General features: G+C 46.0%; 2 protein-coding genes across 7 annotated transcripts in view; both read right to left on the minus strand.

Annotated features, from left to right (window-relative positions):
* LOC135329652 (protein polybromo-1-like) overlaps nucleotides 1–21,110 on the minus strand; it is a 39,607-nt gene extending 18,497 nt beyond the window's left edge. For 2 of the 5 annotated variants that reach the window (XM_064518739.1, XM_064518735.1), the window contains exons 1-12: nucleotides 20,980–21,110; nucleotides 17,740–17,908; nucleotides 17,416–17,490; nucleotides 12,117–12,328; nucleotides 10,409–10,594; nucleotides 8,837–8,994; nucleotides 7,700–7,876; nucleotides 6,975–7,120; nucleotides 6,489–6,646; nucleotides 5,683–5,866; nucleotides 4,513–4,723; nucleotides 1,177–1,378 (exon numbers count right to left, since the gene is read on the minus strand). In XM_064518739.1, coding sequence (XP_064374809.1) covers nucleotides 1,177–1,378; nucleotides 4,513–4,723; nucleotides 5,683–5,866; nucleotides 6,489–6,646; nucleotides 6,975–7,120; nucleotides 7,700–7,876; nucleotides 8,837–8,994; nucleotides 10,409–10,594; nucleotides 12,117–12,328; nucleotides 17,416–17,490; nucleotides 17,740–17,908; nucleotides 20,980–21,046 — 1,945 coding nt within the window. In that variant the 5' untranslated portion in view covers nucleotides 21,047–21,110. Of the gene's footprint in view, nucleotides 1–1,176; nucleotides 1,379–4,512; nucleotides 4,724–5,682; nucleotides 5,867–6,488; nucleotides 6,647–6,974; nucleotides 7,121–7,699; nucleotides 7,877–8,836; nucleotides 8,995–10,408; nucleotides 10,595–12,116; nucleotides 12,329–17,415; nucleotides 17,491–17,739; nucleotides 17,909–18,180; nucleotides 19,162–19,961; nucleotides 20,454–20,979 lie in introns of those variants that run through there. The other 3 variants (XM_064518738.1, XM_064518736.1, XM_064518737.1) reach the window with 3 other exon arrangements.
* Nucleotides 21,111–22,348: 1,238 nt separating this feature from the next.
* On the minus strand, nucleotides 22,349–25,095 carry LOC135329653 (PHD finger protein 7-like). Of its 2 annotated transcripts, XM_064518741.1 has the most exons (9): nucleotides 24,874–25,094; nucleotides 24,618–24,709; nucleotides 24,428–24,529; nucleotides 24,183–24,307; nucleotides 23,792–23,954; nucleotides 23,600–23,706; nucleotides 23,265–23,378; nucleotides 22,960–23,078; nucleotides 22,349–22,864 (listed from the first exon to the last, which is right to left on the minus strand). In XM_064518741.1, the coding sequence occupies exons 1-9, from the start codon at nucleotides 24,905–24,907 to the stop codon at nucleotides 22,494–22,496; spliced, it is 1,227 nt and encodes a 408-aa protein (XP_064374811.1). In that variant the 5' UTR covers nucleotides 24,908–25,094; the 3' UTR covers nucleotides 22,349–22,493. The 2 variants fall into 2 exon arrangements, with proteins under 2 accessions (XP_064374811.1, XP_064374812.1); XM_064518742.1 differs by lacking the exons at nucleotides 24,183–24,307; nucleotides 24,428–24,529 and having other exon boundaries at nucleotides 24,618–25,095.
* Between the last annotated feature and the right edge of the window lie 436 nt (nucleotides 25,096–25,531).

The following is a 25,531-nucleotide window of genomic DNA, read 5'->3' on the forward strand; positions in this document are numbered from 1 at the left end:
AACTGCAGTCTAAAACTCAAAAGGAAGCACTTAGGCAATCATAAACACAGTGGACAGACACTGTTGCTACTGTTATGCTACAGCCATGTCTTCCAATGCAAGACATCAAGCTGCTCTAAGCTACGAAGTGATGACGCGCTAGCCTACTCCTAGTCCTACTCAGCTAAGGCTGACTTAAGCAGGCAATAGCTTTCTAGAGAGTGTTGAAACTTTCCTATCCAAAGTAGTATTTTCTTCCAATAAAAGTGCAATAGTTGCCTAAAAAAGAAGGGGGGGGGGCTTCATACTGGAAGTGTTGACACATTATTAACTATAGCAGTAAGTCTAGATGTTAAGCCAATGTATTTGGTTTGGATAGGGACTGCTTTCAAAGATCAACTGTCTTTTGATTTTGATGAAAAATCATGCACAATGATCAGTAGGAAAGAAGGAAAGAAGGAAAGAAGGAAAGAAGGAAAGAAGGAAAGAAGGAAAAAGAAAGAAAGAAAGAAAGAAAGAAAGAAAGAAAGAAAGAAAGAAAGAAAGAAAGAAAGGTCTTTCTAAAGTATCTCCTGCCTAGGATATATTTCTAGGCTTCCTGAGGATATGAGATCTCTCAACAAAATTAGTTACAACTCTTAAATAATACTGAGACTGAACAACAGGTCATATTCCCAGTACTGTAACAGAGGATGTATCCTTGATTTTATTCCACTAAAACTTCTTAAGAATCTGAGTCCAGTTAATCAAAGAACCTTTTCCTGCTCCACTGTATGCTTTCCTACCTGCCTCTCAGCTCCGAGGAGCTTCTTGCTTCCTGCCAAAATCCCCTTTCTTGCCTCCCCCCAGTCCTCCTTTAAGGAAACTTTCACAGGCAATTTTTCCAATTGACTTCCAGCAATTTTCCTCCATGCTCCTTTACTTCTGTTTTTCCCCATCTTCTTTGCCTTTGTTGATAGTTATTTGTGGCAAAGACTTTTAAATAATCAGGCATCATACTGACACAGTGAACTACATAACTTAAATACAGTCTTTGCTCCTCTTCAGTCATCTCTTCATATGAACTTCTCTTTAAGGTACATCCAGAACACAAATATAAATATCTTCTTTTATTAAACCTGCCATCTGAATAAAAGTAATGAACATATTTAGAAAGAAAAAAGCAGAAGAGAGTTTGTAATTTTAGTTTTTATTTACCTTCATATTCCGCTTTCTTGGTTGCTTCCAGGTTTCTCCACTCAGTTCCTACAAGTCTGCTGAGCTCTCCAAAGGAGTAGTCTGGGTGCTGAGCTTTAATTACAGCTCTCATCTCGCTGCTAAATAAGGTGTAACCACTCATGCTGATCTTCCTTTTTGATCCCTCCTTCTTGGTGCTGCCCTTAACCGACTTGGGAGTGGACTGTGAGAAAAAGCAGTTATGACCACAAGTATACAAAAGAGAAACTTCTCAACATACACAATCCAAAGTTGTAAGAAATAGGATTTAAAAGTGTTCCCACATTTCTCTTGTATACATTTGTACAAGGACCATGCAAACTTATGGCCCCTAAAGAGAGGGGCATCTCCTCCTGACAAATGACAACAGCACACACACTTAAGGAAAGCACACAGAAGAAAAAAAACAATGATCTGATCCTTTTTAACCCTTCCAGACATAAGGCCAACCTCGTAACTGAGACTTCAAAAAAATCGGAGTAAACAGAACAAAGAATATTTCTGTTGGCTGATATTATTCCAAACTCAACGAGAGGACTAAGATTGGGCTGGCTAGCAAATAAGTGATTGATTTGGGAGGCCATAAAGAGAACAAAAAAAGATTTGTCCTGTGTCACAGATTTCGTTCACGAGGCTGTTCAGAAACATTGCAGACACGAGTAAAACTCTTTATTTGCCATTGCACATTTTAGGAAGTTGCTTCCACACTTCCTCCGGCACCTTTGCAGCTCCTATCTTCTTGACTCCATCCTCCTCTCTCCTCATCCCCAAGTGCTCTATATTTTGCCTGCCAGACTTCCCTCCCTTTCTAGTGTTCATCTGCCATTACCTAAGTACCCATTCCTCCCTGAAAAGACCCAAAGCCCGGTTTTGCTGATCACTGTCACCTGCACAGCACATTCATCTCACCAGCTGTATGTTGACAAATAACAAATATTATGTTCTGTTAAAGATCTGCTCCCTTGCTCAGTTCTACCAACCCAGTGCTTCCTACCCTGGCTGTTCCCGTTGCAAGCTCCTTGACATCTCCAGCCATCAAAAACCCTGTAACCTATTCTCACAACAGCTGGGATACCACAGCTGGAACCCTTACTTCTCAGACTCTTTCCACATATACTTGTCACGGGAGACCAAATGTTCCCCTGTTCTTTAATCCGTAAGGCCCACAACGTGGGTATCATTCCAAAATCCTCCAAAGCCCCTCCTTGTATCTTGACCATTACAAATGTCTCCCATCTGGAAGACTGCAATTGTTTTCAAATAGTTCAAAGACAAAAAAGAAAAGAAGAGAAAAATGCATGCCAATTTTTCTTCCTATCCTGAAATTCCAGCCATGTTACTCCTTTCACTCACCACTCTGAGCCCGCCAATCCAACACTCTTCTCTCAGCTAAATACAAAGCTTCAGCTATACCAAGATGCTTAAAACGTCCTGCTCATTAATTTAAGCCAGGTAGTGGATAAACTCAGGCATACTTGTAGGTGATTCCTAAACTTTGTGGTATTCATTTTCAAATGGCAGCCCACCTTTAATGTTTTCATTGCAAACCTAAAGGGAACATGCGTCTTTTTGGGAGGAAGTCTTCAAGGTTTGTCTTTATGATGGAGGAAGCGAAGAAACCCCCACACAGGTCTTGAGATGAAACACAGACCATGTACAACCCATCTTGGCTTCTGAGGCAAGCCCGCATTAGCAGATGGAGAGTTCCCAATTCAGAAAAGGGAAAAATCCAGAGATACATTTGGCCTCTCATATATCTGCATTTAGATAGCTACACATCTGTCCAGTTGGTTTGCCTTTGCAGTGCTTGCAACAAAGTTTTGATAACAGTAATCCAAATAAAGACCCACTCATCAGTCTGGAAGGGAAAACAGGGCTTGGAAAAATTATCAGAATTCTGAATTCAGTTCTTCTATATTCCATAATTTTACATCTCTAATGCAACAATTTTTAATAGAATCTTTTCGGAGTCAGATAATTGCATTTGCAGTTTTAGAAGCTGTAAGAGAAGAAATAAGCCTGAGACTCAACACCAGATCACTTTTCTATGCCTTTTGTCAGCCATAATGCTAATGAAAAAGTAGAGTTCTACATCTTCCTTTACTTCAGGTTCTACTTCTTGCTTCACAGCAAACTGCAGCAGAAAGACTGGCATCCACCTATTTGTCAAACCCCACAATACCAGATGTTCACTTGTCTTGACTCCTTGTGATTGGTGTAAGTACTTCTCTTGTTATCAGAAAAAAGAAAGTACAGATTTTTGTTTTTACATAACTGTTAAATAAAATTCCACACATTTAAGAGAACGTGAAGAAAATGCATGCCTTTTGTCTAAGAGTTCTGTTTAAAAAGGTAATTTTCAATGAGGATATAAATAGAGCAAGACCAGGATGGGATGAAGAAGAAAGTTTATTTCTATGCTGACAATTGTATTGTGAGAACGTGATGGAAACAGATAAAGGATTTAATCCAACTGCAAACAAACTTTTTGGTTAGGTTAGTTTTCTGATAAAGCAACTCCCCACCCTGCTTTACCCCTCAGTTATGGGAACGCCAGGGTTTGTCACAGACACAGCAAGAGAGGGAAGGTAGACAAAAATGCCCAGTTTGGCAGCAGCAATGACTCGTGCCACATTCAAGTGGCACATAACCACACGATGATTTGTCATTTACCTCTTGTCCATTCACCAGCAGACTAATTCTCAAACTTCTGGGATGTCCAGCAAGACGCATAAAAAGTTCTGATTATTTTTATTCTAACTTTCTACAAGTTCTGATTTCCAAGCATGAATGATAACGCAAAACCAACCAGTGATTTTCAGTGTCCATGCAGAAAAAAAAGTCATCTCTTTGTCCTTCAGGAAGGACATACAGCATTTTCTAAAAATGTATCAAAAATATAACACCCAAATTGCTGGTCTTTTTCAAGGCTTAGAAATGGATGTTATGTTAATTGAGTATTAGAATAAAACTTTACATATATTTAACATAAGGACCTGATATTTCTTAATAAGTGTCACAAAAATCCTACTAATGAGAAATACAAAAATGTTGTATGTTACAACCCCAGAAGATTTCCTCAATGTCCTGGTTCCTTTAAGAGTATTCAAATGGACTTAAATATTACAATCATGAATATCATATTGGATATGCTAAACTCTTCTGTAAAATTATTCCAAAGACTACTAAACTGAAATAGAAATCTCTTCTGTGTATGTGATAAAATGTTTCTGCTGGTTTTTTGTTTGTTTGTTTGTTTGGGCTGAAAAAAGAATGAGGAATAAAAAATTTTAAAGGTTTCTTAGGGAAGATCTTTACCTGAGGTGGAGTGTAAGGCATTATATCCAGTTCGCTAGCCAATGGGGTCTGAAGCTGAGGGATAGAAGGTGTTTCAGCGATGTCTCCTTCCTCTTCTCCCATCTCTTCTATGTCTTCATCACCTCCTTCTAACTCAGCAAATTTTGCTTCTAGTTGCTGGATCTTCTTCTCTAGTAGGGGAGATGGCTCCTTCTGAGGAACTATAGGTTTTCTAAAAGGTGGAGTAGGAAGAGAAAAAGCAGATGAGAATATACTCACCTTTTAGAGTATACATACATAACACATATCGTATTTTGAGGTGAGTGCACAAATAAACACGTAAATCAGATATTACAAAAGGAATTCAAGAACAATGCAGATTAGCAGGTCCGCCTCCTTTTGTTCAGGTTTGATTTAAACTAGCATTCTTAAATAACGGCAACGCCTAAATACTACTGTAATTACAACAGAAGCAAGCTAAACTGCTTTTGGTAATTTGCTGATTGTCAGGTATTTTGTAAATTTAAGAAAAACAAGGTAACAAAACCAACTTTCTTTCTATCAACTTGAACAACATGGAAACAATAGTGACTTGGCAATTGTCTGTGCTTCCTTTTAGGACACTGAGCAGAGATCACTCAGTGTCCATGGCCAGAGTCAGACCTCGCTGGTTTCTTTTTTTTCTTTTTTTTTTTTTTTTGTGTGTATATTGTGTGAGTTAGGATAGAAGGGGATTTCAAGGCAGAAAATTCTTCATTTCTGCAAGAGAAAGCAGTTAAAATTTAAACTCTGTGGAAGATGCAGTGTTACTTAAGTTAGAAATCAATGTTTTTATTTATATCAATGTTCACCAGCTGGAAAGCTATTTGTTACCCATAATGAGGACCTCAGCATGACAGGCATTTTAACTCCATCCCAGGGGATTTACACATCTGGTAATGTAATGACCTCTACTGAAGCCTGGAGAAAAGAAAATATCCACTGGTACAAAGACAGTGAAACATGGATGTAAAGGCTGACGTTATCTGGACTCCTTCCCAAGATGTTAAAAAAGCAGAACAAAACCAAAATAACCCCAAACCCTGAAAGATTGCGATTAGTCAAATTATTCACGTTTCACCTTCTCCTACAACCATGATTTCTTCACAGAAGAGTACTCATGTGATCGCCTCATTCCCATAACAGTTTTACCTAAAACAGTATATTTCATCATCTACAACTTTTGCGGAGAGTGAAAACCTCTTGAGCCCTTTAAATTTCTTCATTTGTTTGTCGCTTTCACTGTAGCGGCTCTCACAAAGAAAAACATCATTTTCAGAGACTTCTGTTGGTCTGCAGGAGAGGAAGTCCTTGGATGACAGAACAGCACATTTTCCTGCAAAAATGAAAGAGCTGAGTAAGAAGGAGGCCACACTTGCTGACATTTTATAAAAAGCGTGGACACTCAAATTCTTGCAAGTCTAGAAAAATCCCGCTATTTGGCTACAGAAAATAAACCAACTGACATCCGTACATTAAATAACATGAGAAACCTACACCAACCCAATGCAGCTTTTGTGGTTTTTTAAGAACAAGAAAACTACTCAGTTAACTGTATTTAGCACAGAATCTTAGCTACAAAACGAGGTACACATAGTCATCCCTCTTACTCAATAAAGCCCATTTTGACTTTCTTTTCAAGCAGATTTTCAGGACTTTCCAGGTAAAATATATTGGAATAATGACACTAACGACTTTTCTGTCCGCTGGTTGTAGGCAACATTCAGCTTTGGTAACATAAACGTAATTCTGTTTTGTAAGAAAGCCTGCTGTTGATGAAAATTCTCACCAGAGGTCCCAGAGACAGGCAACACTGTGGAAACGGTCTCCTCCTCCTCTCAAGATGAAAAAAATTACTTGGAATCAAACCTACATGTAACTATAAATCACTTCAGATTTTTAAGACATTTAAGAAAAGAAAGAGAGAATCCGTTGGATTTAAGGTTGTTAATAATTACCCAAAATGCAAGTCATAGGACAGGTCTCCTCCAAGTTACTCAAAAACACTTCCTTCTTGTAGAACATTTTAGTTGGTTCATGTTCAGTTTCTTCAGGATGTATAAAGATTGGACCAAAAAAATATGCAGCTCCATCTCGCACCCACGTCTTCTCAATTCTAGAAAGAAAAACAAACCAGTGACGGAAGTGAATGGCCATCCCTCATACAGGAGACAGCTGAACACACCGTGTTGTTCAAGACGACTGCCGGGAAAAACCTTTGAGTACAGAACGACAGTCTGGAAGTCATCTCTATTCCAACTCTACGGCTGCACCATCTTTTTAGCTTGCCATGCTTCTACCTCAGTCTGTTAAAAGCTTCTAACATTTTGTTTCATGCAGAAGATCTTTTCCCATCATCCTCTTTTCTACTTTCTGCAACAAGCCAATCTTTGGTCCAAGTTACTTTTATAGACGCAAACTGCAAATAAAGAAGTTGCACCCACCTTCCTACTCGAGCTCGCACTAACCCATGTGATTTTAGGAAGACACAATCCCCAACCTTAAGCCACATATCATTGTAACAGAGCTGTTCAAAGTAATGGCAACCAGGTTCTCCACTGGACATTTCTACTGGAACATCTCCTTTGTCCTACAGAAGAGCATGCATTTAGAAACTTGCAAAAGAGTGAAAACCAATCACATAAATAAAAACATGCCAGGGCAAGTAAAAAAAAACACTTCTCTTTTTTTAATCTTTACGCCACCGCTACGTATGTTGCTAACTTTGCTATTTAACAACCAAAGCTGTAATTTTGCCAGAACAGTAATTCACAGGCCCTTTTTTGTTCTGTTGCTTCACTGTTGTCAACTGGCTAAGCCCTGCCAGCCTATGTTGATGATTTGTTTTAAAGCACAGTAATATGCTTAGGAGGCAGGAATTAAGTATTTGGCCAAAATTAACGTTCATAAAAATTTCATGACTCAACTCTCCTATACAACACCAGCAACATTCTACATACGGTGTGCCAATTCATACCATTGGCTCTACTGAATTCATTGCTTTTTAGTCAAAGCTCACACCGTGCCTCATTTGACCTTCCAGTCCCAGATTTCAGAAAGCTCATCAAAACACAGGATATCCCCTTACTGTGCATCAAGACAAGATCTCACAAGAAGGAATTCCCTCGTTTTATCATGATGTGAATAAAATGGAAAAGATTTACTCAACGTCAGAAGCAACACGGACCACAGGCAGAGGCACATCTCGTGGGACAAATCTTACAGAGCTAACGGGCATAGTCCACAGTTTAATCTTTTTAAAAGATTTTGTCTTCGCAGAATAACGTGACTCACAGACATAGACATCTTCATCTCTAAAGTTTTCAGGACATAATTTAAAATATTCCTGTGGATTGAAGAAAATACTTTTAGATGAAGTCTTTCAGGAACACACACACACCACAGATACACTGTTAACTCCCTCTCATGCTCCCTGTTTTTTCCTATGTATTTATCAGAAACACTTTTAATAAAACCTTCCCACTGAGTTTCTCTCTCACAGTTTGACTCCGAGTTACATTAAAAATTAGAAACAAACAACAAGAAACCCCACCCTTGGAGAAGAAGAAAGTGCATGCTAAATTCAGTACAGGCACCAGGTTGCCAGGTGAGAAGAAGTCAGGTTTCATTCATCTACCAAGAAAGTACGTTAACAAGTACAAGCAGACTTGAAGACCCAAACTGCCTTTACAAGGTTTCTGAGCTTTGACCGGGAAAGAGACCGCAACCACCGAGTTGTGAAAAACACTGTAAGCTCCATGCCTGTTGATATCTGACAGTAATACCCGTCCATGTCCTCACCAGCAGTAACACTTCTTTCCTTAAACACACTGCCTTTGAAGAACTGGCTGAAATATTGACATGGCTCAAACAGGCCAAAAATGTTCAGCATAGGGAACTATGTGGAATCAAACTTGAGACAAAGATGAAAGACTTCATCCTGTTACTGAACCGCCAAGACATGCAAGTCTCCCTCTGCCCAAAACCTATCTACTCCCTTTTAAGGGAACCTTTCAGAAATTACCTGCGGTTTCTCTACTATATCCTCTCAAAAGTCAGTAAACTATGTAATATGTATATGATTCTACAAACCAACCAGCACTGGAAAGCACCATCACTTTATACCACTTCTGCTCCACCGTGGATGAGCTACATGTACCACAAAGCAAATGAAGAACACAGTACGAAGTAAGTTCTGTTTTATAAAGTACTGTTCGAATATGCCTGCATATCAGAACACCCACACCTCTTCAAGAAAATAATGGAAAACATCTTATTTAACAAATTAGTCCAAAGAGTCTCTCACCTTAACAAACATGACCACGCATTTGCCTAAAATTTTGCCAGCAGGAACTTTATTGTAATAGTCACTTGTAAAAACTTCTTTCTCCAAGAACTTTCGTGTTGCAAGATGAAATGTTTCATTTGGTCGATAAAACCAACAGCCATACAACCATTTCTCTCCTTTAACATAGGAAAAGAAAGAGGGAGAGAGGGAGGGAGGGAGGGAAGAGAAGATGTAAAAAGGTATGTTTTCTATTGCATGAGCAAACAAAACCAACCATAGATTGTCTTCATAATTAAACGGCCATATAGCAATTCATACTGGGAGTAAATCTAACCCATTTAAAACAAGGCAACGTTCCTTAACTGCTTCAGATGAGGAAAATTTAGTTACTTCAAAAACTTGCAAGCTGTTTTTTTCCTAAGAAAATCTGACTCAGCAAAACAAAGGAGATGTTAGTTCTGTTGAGCCAGATGGCTATGGGAAATACAGTCGGCAACTTATTTAAAATCCTGACTTTCAGGCCTCGAAGTGGCTTCAAAGTCTACACAATAATCGCCTGATTATTCGAAGAGCCAGATGTTTCAAGACCCTTGGATGAAGGGTTTCAAGCTTTTTAAGAACTATTCCTTCCACATTATGCTGTGACAAAAATATCAAATTATAACTTATCCATTTAAAAAGAAATTGGGGATATATGCTATTTTTCTAAATCAAAGAATTTGTAATCTGTGGACTGAATCAGAATTTAAAAAGTGCTATTTACTTTCTCCACAGCAGACAAAGAACTTAAGAAACATCCAACTCGCCAGACCAGTGATCCATCTAGCCCAATACGCTCTATCCGATGGAGTCAGCAGGACGGGCTATTAAGGGAAAGCACGCAAGCTTTGCCACTGTCTGTGGTTGATTTGGTTTAGGGGTGTTAGAGAGCTATTCTCTTTATCTGGCTATTATTCTCTGGCTATTCACCTTATTATCTGTTTTAAACCTGTAGTACATTGACTTCTCTCACCCAGTTTTGAAGCTGCCTCCACAAGCTCCTGGGGAAGTCGATTCCAGAGCCTTACTACCCACCACATTAAAACCCCAGACACTTTGTCATGTTTTAATTTGACCTACTAATGTCAGTGAGGGCCTTCTAATTCTAGTACCATAAGATCTGCTGAATGGTATTTCTGCATTCACCTTATCCACCAACTATATGATTTTTGTAACATTAATTATATCCTGCTTCAGACTTCTCTCCAAAGTGAAGCCCTTTCAGTCTCTCCTAATAAACACAGCTGCACTTGAGTTACAGCTAGCCCAGCCCACCCAGAAGAGCCTATTCTGTAGGATGCTTACAATTTGTGGGGGTGTGGGGGGAGGTGGGGGGGGGGGGAAAGGGTGTGTATTGACTCAAGAACTTTAACTCTGTATTTGTGATATTCTTTGGAACAAAGTAATTCAGAAACAAGCAAAAATACTCACCAGCCCCCACACACTGCTGTAAATGAAATAATTTCTACGCAGAAAAGGCTTAACTTGGAAGTTTTAAATAGCAATGGTAAGTTTCACCACATTGTTCTCCTATAGCAAAGACATTCTTACCGGCAGAGTCTTCCCACAGTCTCTCAACACAGACTATGTGAGGTTGCAAGTTGGCTTCAGCAGGCTCCACACAGACATAGTCCCCTACGTGGTACATGCTGTTCTTGAAGCTGCAGTCCTGGCTGTAGGTCCGATGCAAACTTGACAGGCCAGCTGATCCAGAAGAATCTTCACTCTTTTCTGCCTCTTATTTCAAGAAGAAAAAAAGGGGAAGATAGAAGTTAGTACATCCATATTTACACGTTAGCCATTACTGCTGATGTGAATGCTCTCACCCTTTGTAAAATGCTGGACAGGTCAGTCTTCTGTGAAAGACAAATAAAAGACACTGCACACAAAATTTCAACCTCCTTTAAGTAGACACTCTAACTTGTCAAAATTTGATCATGTGCCAAAGCCTTTGAGCCACCTAAGGAATAAAAGAGGCACTCTAGAAATAGACTAGCAACTTTTTAAATCATACCTCTGCTCTTCAGAAATTGAGTTAAAGGACCTGGCTTAATGAATTACCACTAAAACAGTAATGACTAATAATTATTTATAAAGCAGTCAGTAGTTTTGTTAGTATTGTTGAGCGTAATGTGCATCCAAGAGCACATGAAAGCCCAAAAGAGGAAGACGTCTGCAAGCAGGAACATTACTACAGGTTAATAAAGTTTGCAGGCTACCTAGAGATAGTGTCAGTGTTTAATACGTTAGGATGAATTAGTCTTTCATACAGGCAGATCATCATGCTGCAGCTGAGGATCAGGAACCCACTGTTCTAGATGCTATGCAATCAGATACCAAAAAGAAAGCAATGCTTTCTGTTCCTAAAGGGTCAAGGCAAAAGTGCCACATGGTACCCGATACCCCCCTACCACTGAATTTCAGTGTGAAGAAAGGGTTAAAGCATGTTTTGTGCCTCACCTAGTCTCTCCTTCCTGTTACTGGTGCTGCTGAAGACTGTGGACTGCTTTTACACGTAAGTTTTATTGAGGCTCCCCAGTGAGAGAAGAAGAACTCACTGATAGCAATGAGCTCAGAAGCCTGTTTCAGGCATGTTTCTCTTTCTTTGGGTTTTTGTTTGTTTGTTTGTTTGTTTGTTTTTCTCATAGGAAGAGAGAAAAAGGGCATCACAGCTGTTGTCCCTTTACAGCCATTACATGCACAGGAAGAGCCAGGGAATGTGAAACACAAGAGACCTTCACAGTAGGCTTCTTGCCCTAAGGAATTGTTCAAGCCAGTTGTTCTTCAGAAGATGCAAAAGGCCTACCTCAACATGAGCATTAAAAGCATGATCATAGATAACACTATCAGCAAACATAAAGAAAGCTGGTATTTGCCAAAAAAAGAAATGACAAAAAGTCAACTGGAACAGTCTTTGCTGAGTTTATTATTAGTAGAAAGAAAGATATATTAAAAACTATTGTTTTCTTTTATCATATCCTTGGAATAAGACTGCCAGTACCTGTTCTGATTAAACAGTTTACGTAAGGTTAGCATTTAGCTATATGTCTTTCTTAAAGCCATATGGCTTGGCCTACAAGGATCAGAATAAAATAAATTCCTCATAACTTTAAATTACAAGATCCCTGGCTGGGCAATCAGAGGGACTATTAAGGTTCCTTCAGTAGGTGAAGCTGCAGAAAGAGCAGAGCATGCATCATATGCATAGGCATGTTTTTCAATTAACATATTTCATACTGATGTAAAGAAAAATAGCTACCTCTCTTCTCCTCCTCTCTTTTGAGTTTATCCTCCTCTATTTCTTTGGGCAACTTTTCCTTCTTTTCCTTCTCTACATCACTGTGAAGATGCCTGGTGGTATAGCTGAGAGCTGGTGACAGAAGAATCTCTCCATTTTTACACAGTTCATCTCGAACTTTAATAAAGAATTGCTGAAGTTCAACTGCATCCTCATAAATCTCTGAATCAGTCCTGAATAAAAATAGGTACAATACAACAAGACAGAAGCATAGTTTGTGCAGAGTCAAACAGGATTCTAAACACGCACCTATCGCTACTACACTTAGTGATAAATTAGAAACTCATCTTTTAAACAAAAGGTGTCTTATTCAGCAAAGGGCTAATGCGATAGCATTCAATACATCTTGCTTTATTAACACGAGTAGATTTCTTTGTTTGCAGTTTGAACAGTACTTCCATACTGAATAGTCAAGAGGAATAAAATGTTTGTGCCTCTACATCTGCATTCTTTTTTTGACTATTAGATAAGCACCATGCTGCTATACAGACACAGGTGATTTGAGCATCTCTCTATCCTGGCTACTGGCTTAAAACTGAAAGCCTAAACCTACAACAAAAGCCTCTGGAAGTGCTTGCCACTAAACCTATCCTTCATGTCAAAGTATTTACAAAGTGAAAGATTAGGAAGTGAAGTATAACCAGCGCCTAACTTTCCAATTTCAAGTAGCGGACTTGAATTGAACTCGTTTTTGAGTTACAGAATTCATCATATGACAAGACAAATTATTTTCAGAGAGAAAGAGGTTATAGGGGGTTGTTTACATATCCTGGAAAATAAAAGTGATCAATATCCTGTGACCCAAAAGAGCAGTTTCCAATCAAATACTGTTGAGCAACCAAGACCTGTTTCTATTTTAATAGATATTTGGTTAAAACGACCTTTGCACTCTCTGAAATCTACTGCCAGCTTCTCAGTTACAGAGCTTACAAACCTCAATGAAGATGAAGCAAAAGGTAGGTTAGGAATCAACACTACCAGCTTACTTGATGGCTACGCAGATATACCCCCTGATTCAGAGAAATCGCTAATGCTCCACTTCTGGGTGGGACGCTGACCAACTTGGAGATAATTTGCAATGAAAAATACTTCAAATTTCTTAAACAAAATATAAAGGAGAAAGACATGAACAAAAAGCTTATTCAGCGTAACCTAGCTCTGTATGCCAGCTCACAAGCCAGTTGCCAGAAATCATCCAGCGTGACAGCATACATTAGGTCAGCCACACTGCTTTCAGAGTCTGCATCCATCCTTTTACACGATAGTACAATGGAGGCAATTTACTCCTACACCTCCTACTTAGAAACTTTCCCGAATATAAATTTTAGTAAAATGTTCCCTGGAAGAAAATTTGTCATGCTCGCGTAGGATTTATCATGCACGTGCAACATGCACAGCCAACCCATCTCCCATAGCCTAGAAGCAATGAACCCACTGAGTAGTGCAAACGTAGCACAGATGCAGAAGCCCTGACCATGCCAAGACGTACAAGGAGTTCCTGTCGGGCTGGGCACATTCAGGACTTCTCAGACACACACGTAACTTCCTAAAGCATAACTGAAGAAACAAAACAGCCTGCCCCCAACAAACAAAAAAACAACCAGAGAGAGACATTCTGGAAGGAAAACTGATTCTAGCTATTAGTGTCATGAAAATTCCTGTATTTACTGTCAGCAGTAAACAGAGACCTGGGCTGTGTACCCTGGGCTGCTCCAGAGCAACAGTGCCACAGCAAAGCAGCAGGCACATGCTTCTTAAACTTCATAGACAATTAGTAAGGAAATACAATTTTTAAAATTATTATTAAAAAAGCAGGAACGATAATGAATTAAAATCTTGTACCACTGATAAACTTAACTGGTTGTTAATTAACTCCAAGTTTTAGAATTCATAAAAATCTTCTCTTCCTTTTCAGATATCACACAGTCAGAGGGATAAGGCAACAGAAGATACTTTCCTGTAAAGTCAGAAACAGTTTTTGAACAGGTTAAAGATTCTGCAGATACAGATCAGTTGGACGCTTGACTTGCAGAAACCACTGCATACTGACCAAATACGTTCCTTCTATACTGATAGTAATTAAGTCTCTGGACTGACTCAAACAGCTACAGGCTACGGTGACTTGCGTACTTCAAACCTACTTTACTGAGTCCAACAGTGTTAGCCTGATTTAGACTAGCTGAGGATCTGCCTCTACGTTATATGTTTTGGGGATTCTGTTCATATTCTTACCAGAATTATCCTATTATCCCTTAATCTAAAAATCACTAGTAAGCAAAAGACAAGCATTCAGAGTAAATACCTGTTTTCATTTTCATATTAATGTTGTAATAGTTTCACAGTAGGCAATGCAATATCATTACGACCTATCTTTGGGCAGATTCACTCCCTTTGTGAGTCAAACGCGTTCTTGAACCATGAAACGTGTGCTGTGTTCATTTCTTTTTATTACTCTCTCTTACTTTATGAATGTCAGCTCCAAGGTGGTAGAAGGATCATTAGTTATACATTTCATTTTCACATCTGGCAACTCATGGCAAGATGAAGGACAAAACAGCAACACGGGGTGACAGAAACCAGTAAAGATATACAATACCATTGCCATTCTAATAATTCTGTGCAGAACTGACCACAGGAAGGACTGATGTGAAACCTGTAGAAGACCATTGGGCCAAATTTACTCTGCGTTTAAATTCACTCAATTAAATCATTACTTGTCTTAATGTTCTTTAAAACTGTTTGTCTTTTTTCAAGCAGTTGAGCATCTTAAGGATTAAAAAAAACATGAATGATATCGTGCTTCACTGTCAATGACTGACATTGTCATTCCACAGCTATGATTATAAATATTGTCAGGCTGCTTATATTGAATACACAGGCAAATAAACAAAAATGCACTGTTCAATTTACAATCATCTGCATGTGAGAAAGAAAACAGGAAGACACAGTAATGAACAGGTATTTTTGATTGATGAAATACAACCTGCCAGTTTCTTAACCACTTTCAAATTATTCATGTCCCAAGGGAAATCAATTGGATTGCTAGATTAGAAACATAACCATACAGAAGAAAAGAGTATTGTCATCTGTAGTATAGCTCTACTGAGATGAGTAGTAGAAATACTGCATTTTATTAAGGATTGCCTATACTTTCTATTGTTTATAGTTCACAAACTACCAAAGAAAAGCATACTAGCCATTCACTGATGATAAACATTTAAATTTATATGAACAGATCAAACATGAAACTGAAATATTTTAATAGCAATACTCTGTTACAGAAGAGTTGTTCCCCTGTTTTTGCTTTAGGTATATTTAACCTGATGTGCCACTTTCTCTGGTAGTCAACTACGTACAAGCAGCACTAAATAAAAAGCAAACACAGTAGCTCTCAGCAACTATCTGACTCTTTTATATATATATTAGAGTTCACATAACATCAGCCTAAGTTTGTTCTCAGAAACAAAAACACTCTGGAAGACATACTTATCTCTGAGGACTACAAGAACAGACATACCAACAAAACTGGCAGACATTCTCAACACTAAGGCACCATAAAATTAATACTAGATCATGGCTAAAATCTTACTTGACTACAGCACTGAGTGAGCTGTTCGCAGTGACTGTTCCTGTGTTCAAAACAACCAGCTACTGCCAGGACCCTGAGAGCACTGACAGGCCTTAATGGCCCTTACCAGCCTTACCTGGGGTCTCCCCCCACACCCTCTGCCCAGGGCCCAGGAGCTCCATTTAAGCTCAGGCCTGGGCCTGCAGTCCCTTCCTCAGCTAAGCTGTAGGTGTGCCTGTCTCCAGCTGTGTCTGGCATGGATCCTGTTATCAGGACCCTGACCGGTGCACGGACTTCCCAGCCTGACGTTGGAGGGCTCCTGGCCCTCTGTCCCTTAGGGGGCAGCTGCCCTTACTGCTCTGCGACATCTACAACATTAGTGAGTTCTGTGTTTAAGATGCTTTTACTCCAGTGTGGTTGAGTACAGGATTTCTGTTTTTATTTTTTTAAAGAGGGAGGGATCTTAGAGGGCAGTGATGGTGTTTAATCACAGAGGAAAAGTACAATATAAGTGAAGATGAGTTCACACTTCCACTATGGAACACAATTTTCAGATTGGCCTTTCACAATTGTTCTTTGTGGAAATTATTGTCATGATAGCTCTAAAGGGAGAAAACCAGATCTAGTTGATGTAGGATGTTGACAACTCCAGATTTACTATCACTCAAGCTGAGAGAAAAAATCCTATTATTTCTGACACCGGCCAGACTAGGTCCCAGAGTATGTGAGCAGCATACAGCATGATCCAGAACCCACTTCAGTTGGGGGATTTAGTTAGGCTTTGCATCAAGCATACTGTTGGCTACAGGTTTTGCGGTTGTGCTTGCTCGGTCTTGAGTCAAGATTCAAGAGCATTCCAACCTCTGGAAGACATTCAAGCACATGTCTAGAGCAAAGAGATTGAAGTACAGGCCTTTCTCAAAAAAGGCCTCTGTAAGATCTGTAGCTTGTTTTTAAAAATAGAGACTTTGCTGGCACTTCATGTGGACCTTTGCCTTTATTTACTTTTAATCTGCTAAGACCTCATGAATTCAAAAGATGAAGCATGGCTCAGGTATGAAGAGGCGCTCTGAGCAAAAAACCCCAAGGCAGAGCCTAAAGGTTTGTAATTATTCAAACATACGCAGGTATAGCAAACATTCATAGCTCATATTCATAGTAACTGGCGTGGTTTCTTTATATTTTTCCAGGTCACAACTAAAAATAGGAATGGCTTAGAGCAAGAACTCTGGTTTTCTGTGAACAACCATTAACATAATGCAGGCACTGAAAATATTTTTATTTTCACAGACTGAAACAGATTTTATCAATATTTCTTGCTCTAAGTGCAAAAAATGCTAAAAAAAGGAGATTCTTCATACAAGAGCAGCTTCTTTAATATAGCCGCTATAGACTTCATCTGCCAGTATTTAAAAGCAGAGAGTAAGTGTGCTAAGGCTTTAGAGGACAAACTCCCATTCAATAATGAGAATATGGAATATTACATATGATGATCATTATGGTCTAAACAGCATCATCTAACCTCTTCCTATGTCTTTACTTCTTCAAATACTCTGAAATGCTTGAGTGCTCAGCATTCTTAACACACAAGTGAGTGCTTCTATTTTCATTTTATACTGGCATGTATTGATTATGTAATAAAGAGCCTTCAAATAACTAACATTTGAAAAGCTAAGACTAGCCATGACTTACCTGGGGCCAGAGTCTATGTAATCATCAAAGTCTGCACGGAACTGCAGGTAATTCACATTGCCTGAGCCAGAGGTCCTGTAATGAGAGAATTAATCTCAAAAATGGAATTTAAGACTTACTTAAATACATATCAGTTCATACGCCAATTTGTCCATCGCATTATTCCCATTCTGCAGGTAGGTTACATGCATTAACGTAGATCCCTGACGGAGCCAGAAATAGAGCTGAAAAGTACCACTGTGTGTTTTAACCATTCAACTATACATCTTTGTTATCTGGCGATTCAAAGAAATGCCTGCTGTATATATTCGGTTTGCCTCCTACCTTCCATCAAGCAGATTACACTTAAATTGTTGTCCTTCATCAAATTTCAGTAGCACATTAGAGCAACAGTATCGACGCATGCAATCTCCACAGCAGAAGTTGGGACAGGATTCTGCAGGTTGCGCCTTGCCATGATGATCAGCATATGCCTCATAGTCCTCACCCAAAACTGAAAAAAGTTAAAATCCAAGAGTTCGTACCTAAAGAAATACTCATCATACCAAGTATCGCACACATACTGATCAGCTCACCTAGGTTCATATCTAAATAGGTTTCAGGTATTTCCCTTAGGTCTTCCAAATCAATTAGTTCCTTCAGAGTATAGCAAAGGCAAATACGTACTCCTGACACAGGAACTCATGGTATCTTGTCTTCATCGAGTAGCTCTTCGCAAGTGTTCACACATACATAAGGGATTAAACTGCATGCAAATACACTTACGAGATGCTCTGTCTGGTGGTGTTCCCATCACTGCATCTGCTAGTGGCCACCCAGTCACTCTAAAGACTCAAACACCAACGTGACCAGCCAGGTCTTTGAAAAGATCAGCCGGAAGAAACATCAAATTTTCCTAGATATCTGACTGGATGCAAAAGATGCATCACAGCCACATTCCCTACAGATGCAGATTTCCCTATGAATTGGCTGCTTCTGCCTGTTGTTTTCTTTACTTCACAGACATTCCTAATCTGGCTCGATTCAGGGCACGTCTTCACGACATGCAACGGGACGTCACAGACAGAGATCCCTAGGAGCAGCACTGGTCAAGCGGCGTGCTCCCACTGCCAGCCTCAGCCGGCGCAGCTGCAGCGGTGAGGAAGCAGAAGTGTCTGCATACGGGGACAGACTCATGGCAGGATATCCCACGCTTTCCAGCAGCGCTGAAAACCATCGCACTGGGCTGAGGTACTCATTAATGTGCAGGCTGGTTTCTCCCTCCCTATCTTTGCCCTTTCGAGCCTGAACGACTGCAAGGTAAGAATGACACATCTGAATCAAAAACCTCCAACAGTCACATGGAAATGCTTCTCAAAGCTTAAGCTTTAGGATTTCCCTAGCAGCATCGCAACTGCAATGCTCTGGGTACCCAGCAGAAGTGGGACAGGCCAGTATGGAGTTAAAATAGGGCCAGCCTGCCCGCGGCAGCAGGGAGGAGTCAGCAAGAAAGCAAAAAAAACTTTACTTGAGACAACTATCACTGGCAGAACATAAAAAAGGAGAATACGGAAATAAGCAAGACAGTTGAGCCTGTGCCACTCTCACATGGTCCATTCAGTTTGATGGCTTGGGGTTTATCGCTCTCTGGGAGACACCTGAGGTTCAAACACTTGGAATATACTTGCGAGGGGAGTAACTAAGCCAGGACTTTAACAGAACCTGGGCAGGAAAACTTCCCGACCTCTAACCTGCCCCTGCACGCCTATGTTGTGTGCACAGACAACTCTCCGGGCACACCCCGGTTGTTCCAGCTCTAAAGCAAGTGCTAATGCTGCTTCACCAAGTGCCAAGAGCAGCCCCGGTGTTTTGCTCCTAAACCACTCTCCACCAGGAACCTCCAGTTCCTTCAGGTGTAGTTGTTCAGAGAATCCAGACAAGAAGGTGACAAATCCTGTTCCTTCGGAAGAAAAGTCAGGGATACGTCCTGGAGTGCAGAAACTGAGTTTGCCTTTGACTACAGTCTTGACCCTTCAGCGCCCAGATATATCTGAACGTTCCAGCCAACACCAGAAAAAAAAAAAAATCACTGCTGTAAGGAGCTAAAGGTGAAGGTTCATCAAATACAAGCAAACAGGAACTTCTCCAGCAACACCACAGTACTTCTGCAGATATGTTTACGCACTCTCATGCCTGGCTCACACAACTTTTTCTCAGCAGACGCGTAACGTCATCCGACAACAATCTCCTTTCTGCATCACCAGTACGGCAGTAACAGGTAGCCAAGCTAATTCTAAAGTACGCTGCGAACTCACGCACAAACAAAACAAGGCGACCAACAAAATTACTCCCTCCCTCTCACAACGGGGCTACTGCAGCGCAGTAAAAGAACGGTGGAAACAAAAGGTGTAGAGCGCTTCTCAGAGCGTAGCCTCGGACCAGCCAAGCCGATCTAACGGCTGAGCACTGCCAAAGGAGAGGGATTCGGCTCCTCTGCTCTGTCCCTCTCTTCCTCCTCCAACTCTGCTCCTCACAGGAGCCCTCCTGAGCCGATTCAATTCACTTACCCATCGCAGCCTCTCCGGCGCCTTGCGTGCCTTTGGTTTTTGCTAGTTGTTTTTCCGCCAGGCTAATGATTTGAATCAGCTCCGAAGGGGCCCAACAGCCACCGCAGCCCAGCACGGAGCAAGTGCTAAGGTGGAGGAAGGCAGAAGTGGCCTCCTGCTTTGGCAGAGCCGTCACTGAGCGGCCCACCCTGTCCTGCCGATAATCGGCGCCTCCAAAACCCTCCGACAAGCTCGTCAGGCTCCACCTCAGGAGCAGAGCTGCTAAGCTATTCCCCTTGAAACTGCACTGCTCCAAGAAGAAAACATCCTCTAATTTCCAACCTACGCTTGTTCAAGGACGGCTTGCGTGTATTTATTGCTCTAGCGCCATCGCTGCGATTTAGCTTAGAGAGCTCTTCTTCTGGTGTTCGCCGGGCAAAGCCTTACACAGAAGACTGATCGTCTCAGGCGTCGTTTAGCTCAACCCTCAGAGCAAGTGTAATCCTTTAGGTCCTAAAATTAAATACCATCAAGCTAAACGGCCTCTCGCACATCCGCACGGGATCCCATTCATCCTTCTCGCACGCGTGGGCGCAGAATTTGCTACACCGGAGAAGGTGAAGCCACCGGTGCACTCGGCGCCAGGAACGCTTCTCCTCCGGGGAGACCTCGCTCGGCAAAGCCTGCGGGCGCCTCTGCCTTTCCTCCTCGGGCCCGGCCCGGCCCGGCCCGGCCCGGGCTGCGCAGCCCGCGGCACCGCTCCCCGGCGCCGCTGCTCGGCAGCCGACTCGGGGGCCCCGCGGCGCGGCGCTTCCCGCCGGCCTTTCCCCCCGGCGAGCCCCGGCCGGGCCGCGCCGCGCTCAGCCCCCGCCGCCGCTCGGGCGCCCCCAGCCCGGGCGCGACGCGGCCTCGCCGGCGGGAGCTGCCCGGGCCCGGCGGGGAGACCCTCCCGGGGCCGCCGCGGCTCCCGCCGCCAGGCCCGGCCTCCCCGCGCCCGCGAGCCAGGCGCCGCAGCGGCCGCCCGGGGCCCCGCGCTCACCGGCGGGCAGCAGCAGGCAGAGCAGCCCGAGCGCGCCGAGCCGGCGGGCGCCGCGCTGCGCCGCCATGAGCCCGGCCGCGTCCCGCGGGAGGCCGCGGCGGCAGCGGGGACGGCCCGGCCCGGCCCGGCCCGGCCCGGCCCAGCCCAGCCCACCTCGGCTCGGCCCAGCCCCGGGCCAGCTTGGTTCGGTTCAGCTCGGCTTGGCCCAACCCGATCCAGCTCAGCTCAGCTCGGTCCGGCCCAGCTCGGCTCGGCTCAGCTCGGCTTGGCCCAGCCCGGCCTGGCTCAGCTCGGCTCGGCCCAGCCTGGCCCGGCCCACCCGGCCAGCAGCACCTGTGCGCCGAGGCGGCCGCACGCGGCACGACCGGGCGCAGGGTGGCTGTGCCGGTGGCCGCGCTCAGAGGCGGCGCGGGTTGTCCTCCGCGACAGCTGCTGGGCGAAAGGAAGCTTTCACGTTGACACACCGTCTCCTTGCTGGTTTTTTAAGTTAACTAGTTCCCCAGGGAGTCAGGATTGCGCACGGGAACGTGTATCCCCAGGTGAAGAGCCTCGCGTGGAAACGGGGCGGTGGGAGATCTGCCCCGTCGCACAGCTGCGCAGACGTGCTCGTGTCCCGCTTCCCGGGCAGCCAGCGAGCCAAATAAGCAGTGACTGCTTAGCCTGTAAGACTGTTGCCCAAAGACCAGCGCTAAGATTAACACAGTGCCTGAATTTCACCGTGTTCTGGTATCCCCCTGTTTTGGAACAGATATCTCCAACTTCGTGTACAAACCTTCCCCTTTCTTTGCGTCTGCTGTATAGAGACTTGGGTTTCTGTGGTGTGTGGCAGAGGTAAAAAGTCCCCTGTAGCCTCCAGAAATGTTCTTGGTGTCGTTATTTTTCCTTTCAATAATTCATCCTTAACGCTCATAGATTCTCCTGTGCTCCACCGCGAAGGGCTGTGTCTGGGACGCCTGTTCGCCCTGGGCTCTGGGGCTGTGGGCCACCCTGAGAGCGGACTGATGTGCCCGAGGTGCCCAAGAGGCTCCATCCAAGCACCTGTGGCCAGAGAGCCCAGGCTGCATGGCCGAAAGGCCAGGGTGCTGCACAGGTGACCAGCGTGATGAACTGTTCTTGTCACGCAAAGGAAGCCCATGATTTCCCTGGCTCCTCAGCTCCCCACAGCCACCCTTGGCTCCGTCTCAACCCACCCGGCCTCCTGAGGCCAGCAAGGCCAGAGGCACGTGGCCAAGCCGCTCGCCAGCTCTGGGGAAGGTCTTGCCAACAGCCGGAGGGAGAACAGCCCCACTGGTCCCCTCCCCCAAACCAGCCCCCCAGAGAGGCCGCGGGGGAGGAAGCCAAGGAAGAAAAGTCTCATCTCCCAGCACGGTTGAGGTTAGGTAGCAATTTTATTCTGCAAGGGGTAGGGTAGGGGTGCCACTGCTTGGGGCTGGCACACGGCTCGTCCTGCGGGGTGTTCAGGGCCGCCTGTAAGGATGCTGCGGCCGGCGGAACAGACGGGAGCGTCCTGGCCTTCACTCTGGCCCTGGCCGTCCTGCCTGGGGGCTGCTCTCGGGAGCCGGGGAGCCAGGAGATGACCCTGATTCCTCCTGGCTGCCGGCTCGGGAGCTGACCAGGTCTGACTCCGAGGTCGCGGGTGTAGCCGAGCTGGAGGATGCCTCGGATTCATCCTGGCTGCTGGTGCTGGTGATGGAGCTGGCCAGGTCGGGCTTTGAGCTGGCAGGGGCAGCAGAGCTGGAGGACGCCTCTGCTCCTGGCTTGCTGCTGGTGCTGGAGCTGGCCAGGTCCAGCTCTGCGCTGGCGGGGGCAGCAGGGCTGGAGGACGTCTCTGCTCCTGGCTTGCTGCTGGTGCTGGGAGCGGACGGCTCTGGCAGTGCGCTGGGGGCTATAAGGGGAGGTGGGAAAGTCAGCAGCACGGCCCCGAGCCCTTGCCTGGCCCTGGCCCGAGCCCGGGGGGGACCTGGGTGCTTTGCCTCTTACCGGGGCCTATGCCGGCACAGCCATCGCATTCCCAGGCCTCCACCGCTGCTCCCACCGCCGAGCAGTGTCGATGCGTCCCTCTGGATGCACACGAGGAGCATAAGAGCAGCTCCCACGGCCTGGGGAAGCAAACGGGTTGGTGCTTGTGGCAGCCGGGGCTGGCAGTGGTGCCGCGAAGGCAACCGAGGCAACGGGAGCGGAGCAAGGCAGCGCCTGGCAGAGCTCTTGCGCTAAGCGCCTGCTCCCGGCACGACGGCATCTGCTGCCACAGCGGCAGCTGCCGGAGTGCAGCTTTGGTGACGTACCCGCTTTCCTGCGCCTGCTGCCTGCCCTCCCGATAGAGGCACTGGCCGGCATCACACTGGCTGTGCCTCTCGTAGAGCTCCTCGTACTGCCCCGTCTCCTCCCAGGCTGGTGGTCTGCAGGAGAAGGAAGGGGAAGCCCTGAGCCTCCCCCGCCGGGCACCTGCAGGACGTCCCTGCTCTCCTGGCCTCCCGCCCCGCTTCCAACTCCGCGGGGAAGCGGGAGCCCAGACGAGCAGGAGCCCTGCAGGCCAGGACTGCCGCGGGAGCCCTTGGCCTGGCACAGCCCTTGTGCCGTCTGTCTCGGGAGCCCGGCACGAGGGTGGCAGAAAACCAACCTGAATAGGACGTAGATCCCCATTTTTAACATTTCCGGCAGGAATTTTCTCTTATTCTTGCACTGGGGGCACCGGAAGCACTCCCGGCCAGCGCGGCTAGCCTGCCCCTGCGGGAGAGACACAAGCGGCGTTAGCGGGGCGCTGCTGCTGCTGGGCCCCGGCTGTGCCCACGGGAGAGGGAAGCCCTCCTACCTGGATGCAGCCCCGGTGAAACCAGGCCCCTCGGCACGCTGGGCACACCAGAGTGCCGAACGATAGCTTTTCGTCCACCCGCTCCATGCAAATGATGCAGGTGGTTTCTTCATCTGGGCGTACCGGCACCGCCTGCTCCGGGCGGTGCTCCGAGCAGAAGGACCTGGGCAGAACATGGAGGAGAGGGGCAAGGTCAGGAAGCGCTGAGGCCTCCCATGGTGCGGAGAGGAGGGCAACGGGGGCACAAGGGAGCCCTCCGCGGCCTGGCTCCGGCTCCCGCTCGCAGGCGTCGCTGCGGGGCGGACAGGCAACTTCCCCGGCTGCTTGGCCAGCGCCGGCACCAGGGGCGTCGAGGCAGGGAGGCTCCGGCGCGAGGGCCGGCACCCCTCACCTGTAGGCCTTGAAAAACTGCGTGACGCAGCCGTTGCTGGAGGCGCAGGGGAGGTGGAAGCTGCGGCTGCAATCCTTCCCCTGGCAGTCGATCGCAGCGCCATGCTCGCCGCAAGCAAAGCAGCTCTGCAAAGAGCACAGCAGCCCCCGTGGGTGACGTGCGCTGGGCCTCCACGGCCAGCCCCACACCCCGGGAAAGGCCCAGGGGTCTGGGCACAAAGCTGCCCGTCCCTGCCGGGTCCTCACCTTCCGGGCTGCCGCCTTTATTGTTTTTTTGATGTCTGCAGGAAGGAATCCGCAGATCCCTTCCCGCTCGGTCCTGCGCTGCTCCAGCCCGCTGGCGAGATACTGCAAAGCAGGAAGGTCCCGGAGCTCGGCAGGGAGCTCGGAGGGACCGTTGCTGGGGAGAGCAGGGGGAGCCCCTGGGGCAGCTCACCAGGCAGAACTCGTGGACGCACAGCCCCTGCTCCCTGTGCGTCGGCCCGCAGACCTCAGCGCTGACATCCGCCCGGCGGCACAGCATGCACGCTGGAGGGGCGAGAGCAGACGCGCCCACCGGTGAGCACCCCGCCAGGCCGGGGAAGCATCTCCGCAAGATTCCCCCGAGGCCCTGGCTCGGTCCCGGCCTTTCCGGGTGACCGCGCCAGGCAGCGGGACACAGGGAGCCATGGCGACGGGCACGACGCCCTCACCCTTCTCGCTGGAGTCAGGCGCCTTCCTCTTCATCCTGGATGCGGGGCGGTCAGTGAAGCGCTCTGGAGAGCCCTGGCCACAGACGTGACGGGGTTTCTCCTCCAGACACTGCTCTGACAGCTCTGCGGGAGAAGCGGGTCCCGGGTGAGACCAGGGGGGCGGCACAGCCCTGGGCTACCTGCCGGAGCCCGGAGCCGCGAGGCAGGGGAACCCGCTGCCCCCCGGGAGCCCCGCCAGCCCGCGCCTCCCCTCCCCTCTCGTCCTCCCCTGCCCTCCCCCCCGCTCCCCCCACCTCCCCAGCTCGTTCGGAGGTGATGCCTCCGAACCTGGGCCTGCCAGCGCCGCGCGGCTCTTTATACGCTGCCCGGGGCGGCCGTGTCACAGCAGCACGCGGTGACACGGCCCTGTGAGGCGGTGGCCATGTCACAGTGGGCAGCCCAGGGCTTTCGTGCCCGTATTTGGCCCGCGAGCTGCCCCGCATCAGCGGCTGCCGCTGTGACACGGCCGCCGCCTCACCAGGGCGGTCGAGGCAGGGAGCCTCCGGCTCCCGCGCCCCAAACTCAGCCGGGACCCGCTTCTCCCGCAGGGTCATCAGAGCAGCGTCTGGAAGAGGAACCGCGTCCCGTCTGTGGCCAGGGCTCTCCAGAGCGCTCCATG

Source organism: Dromaius novaehollandiae, chromosome 12, assembly GCF_036370855.1.
Source record: "Dromaius novaehollandiae isolate bDroNov1 chromosome 12, bDroNov1.hap1, whole genome shotgun sequence".
NCBI classification, from domain to species: domain Eukaryota; kingdom Metazoa; phylum Chordata; class Aves; order Casuariiformes; family Dromaiidae; genus Dromaius; species Dromaius novaehollandiae.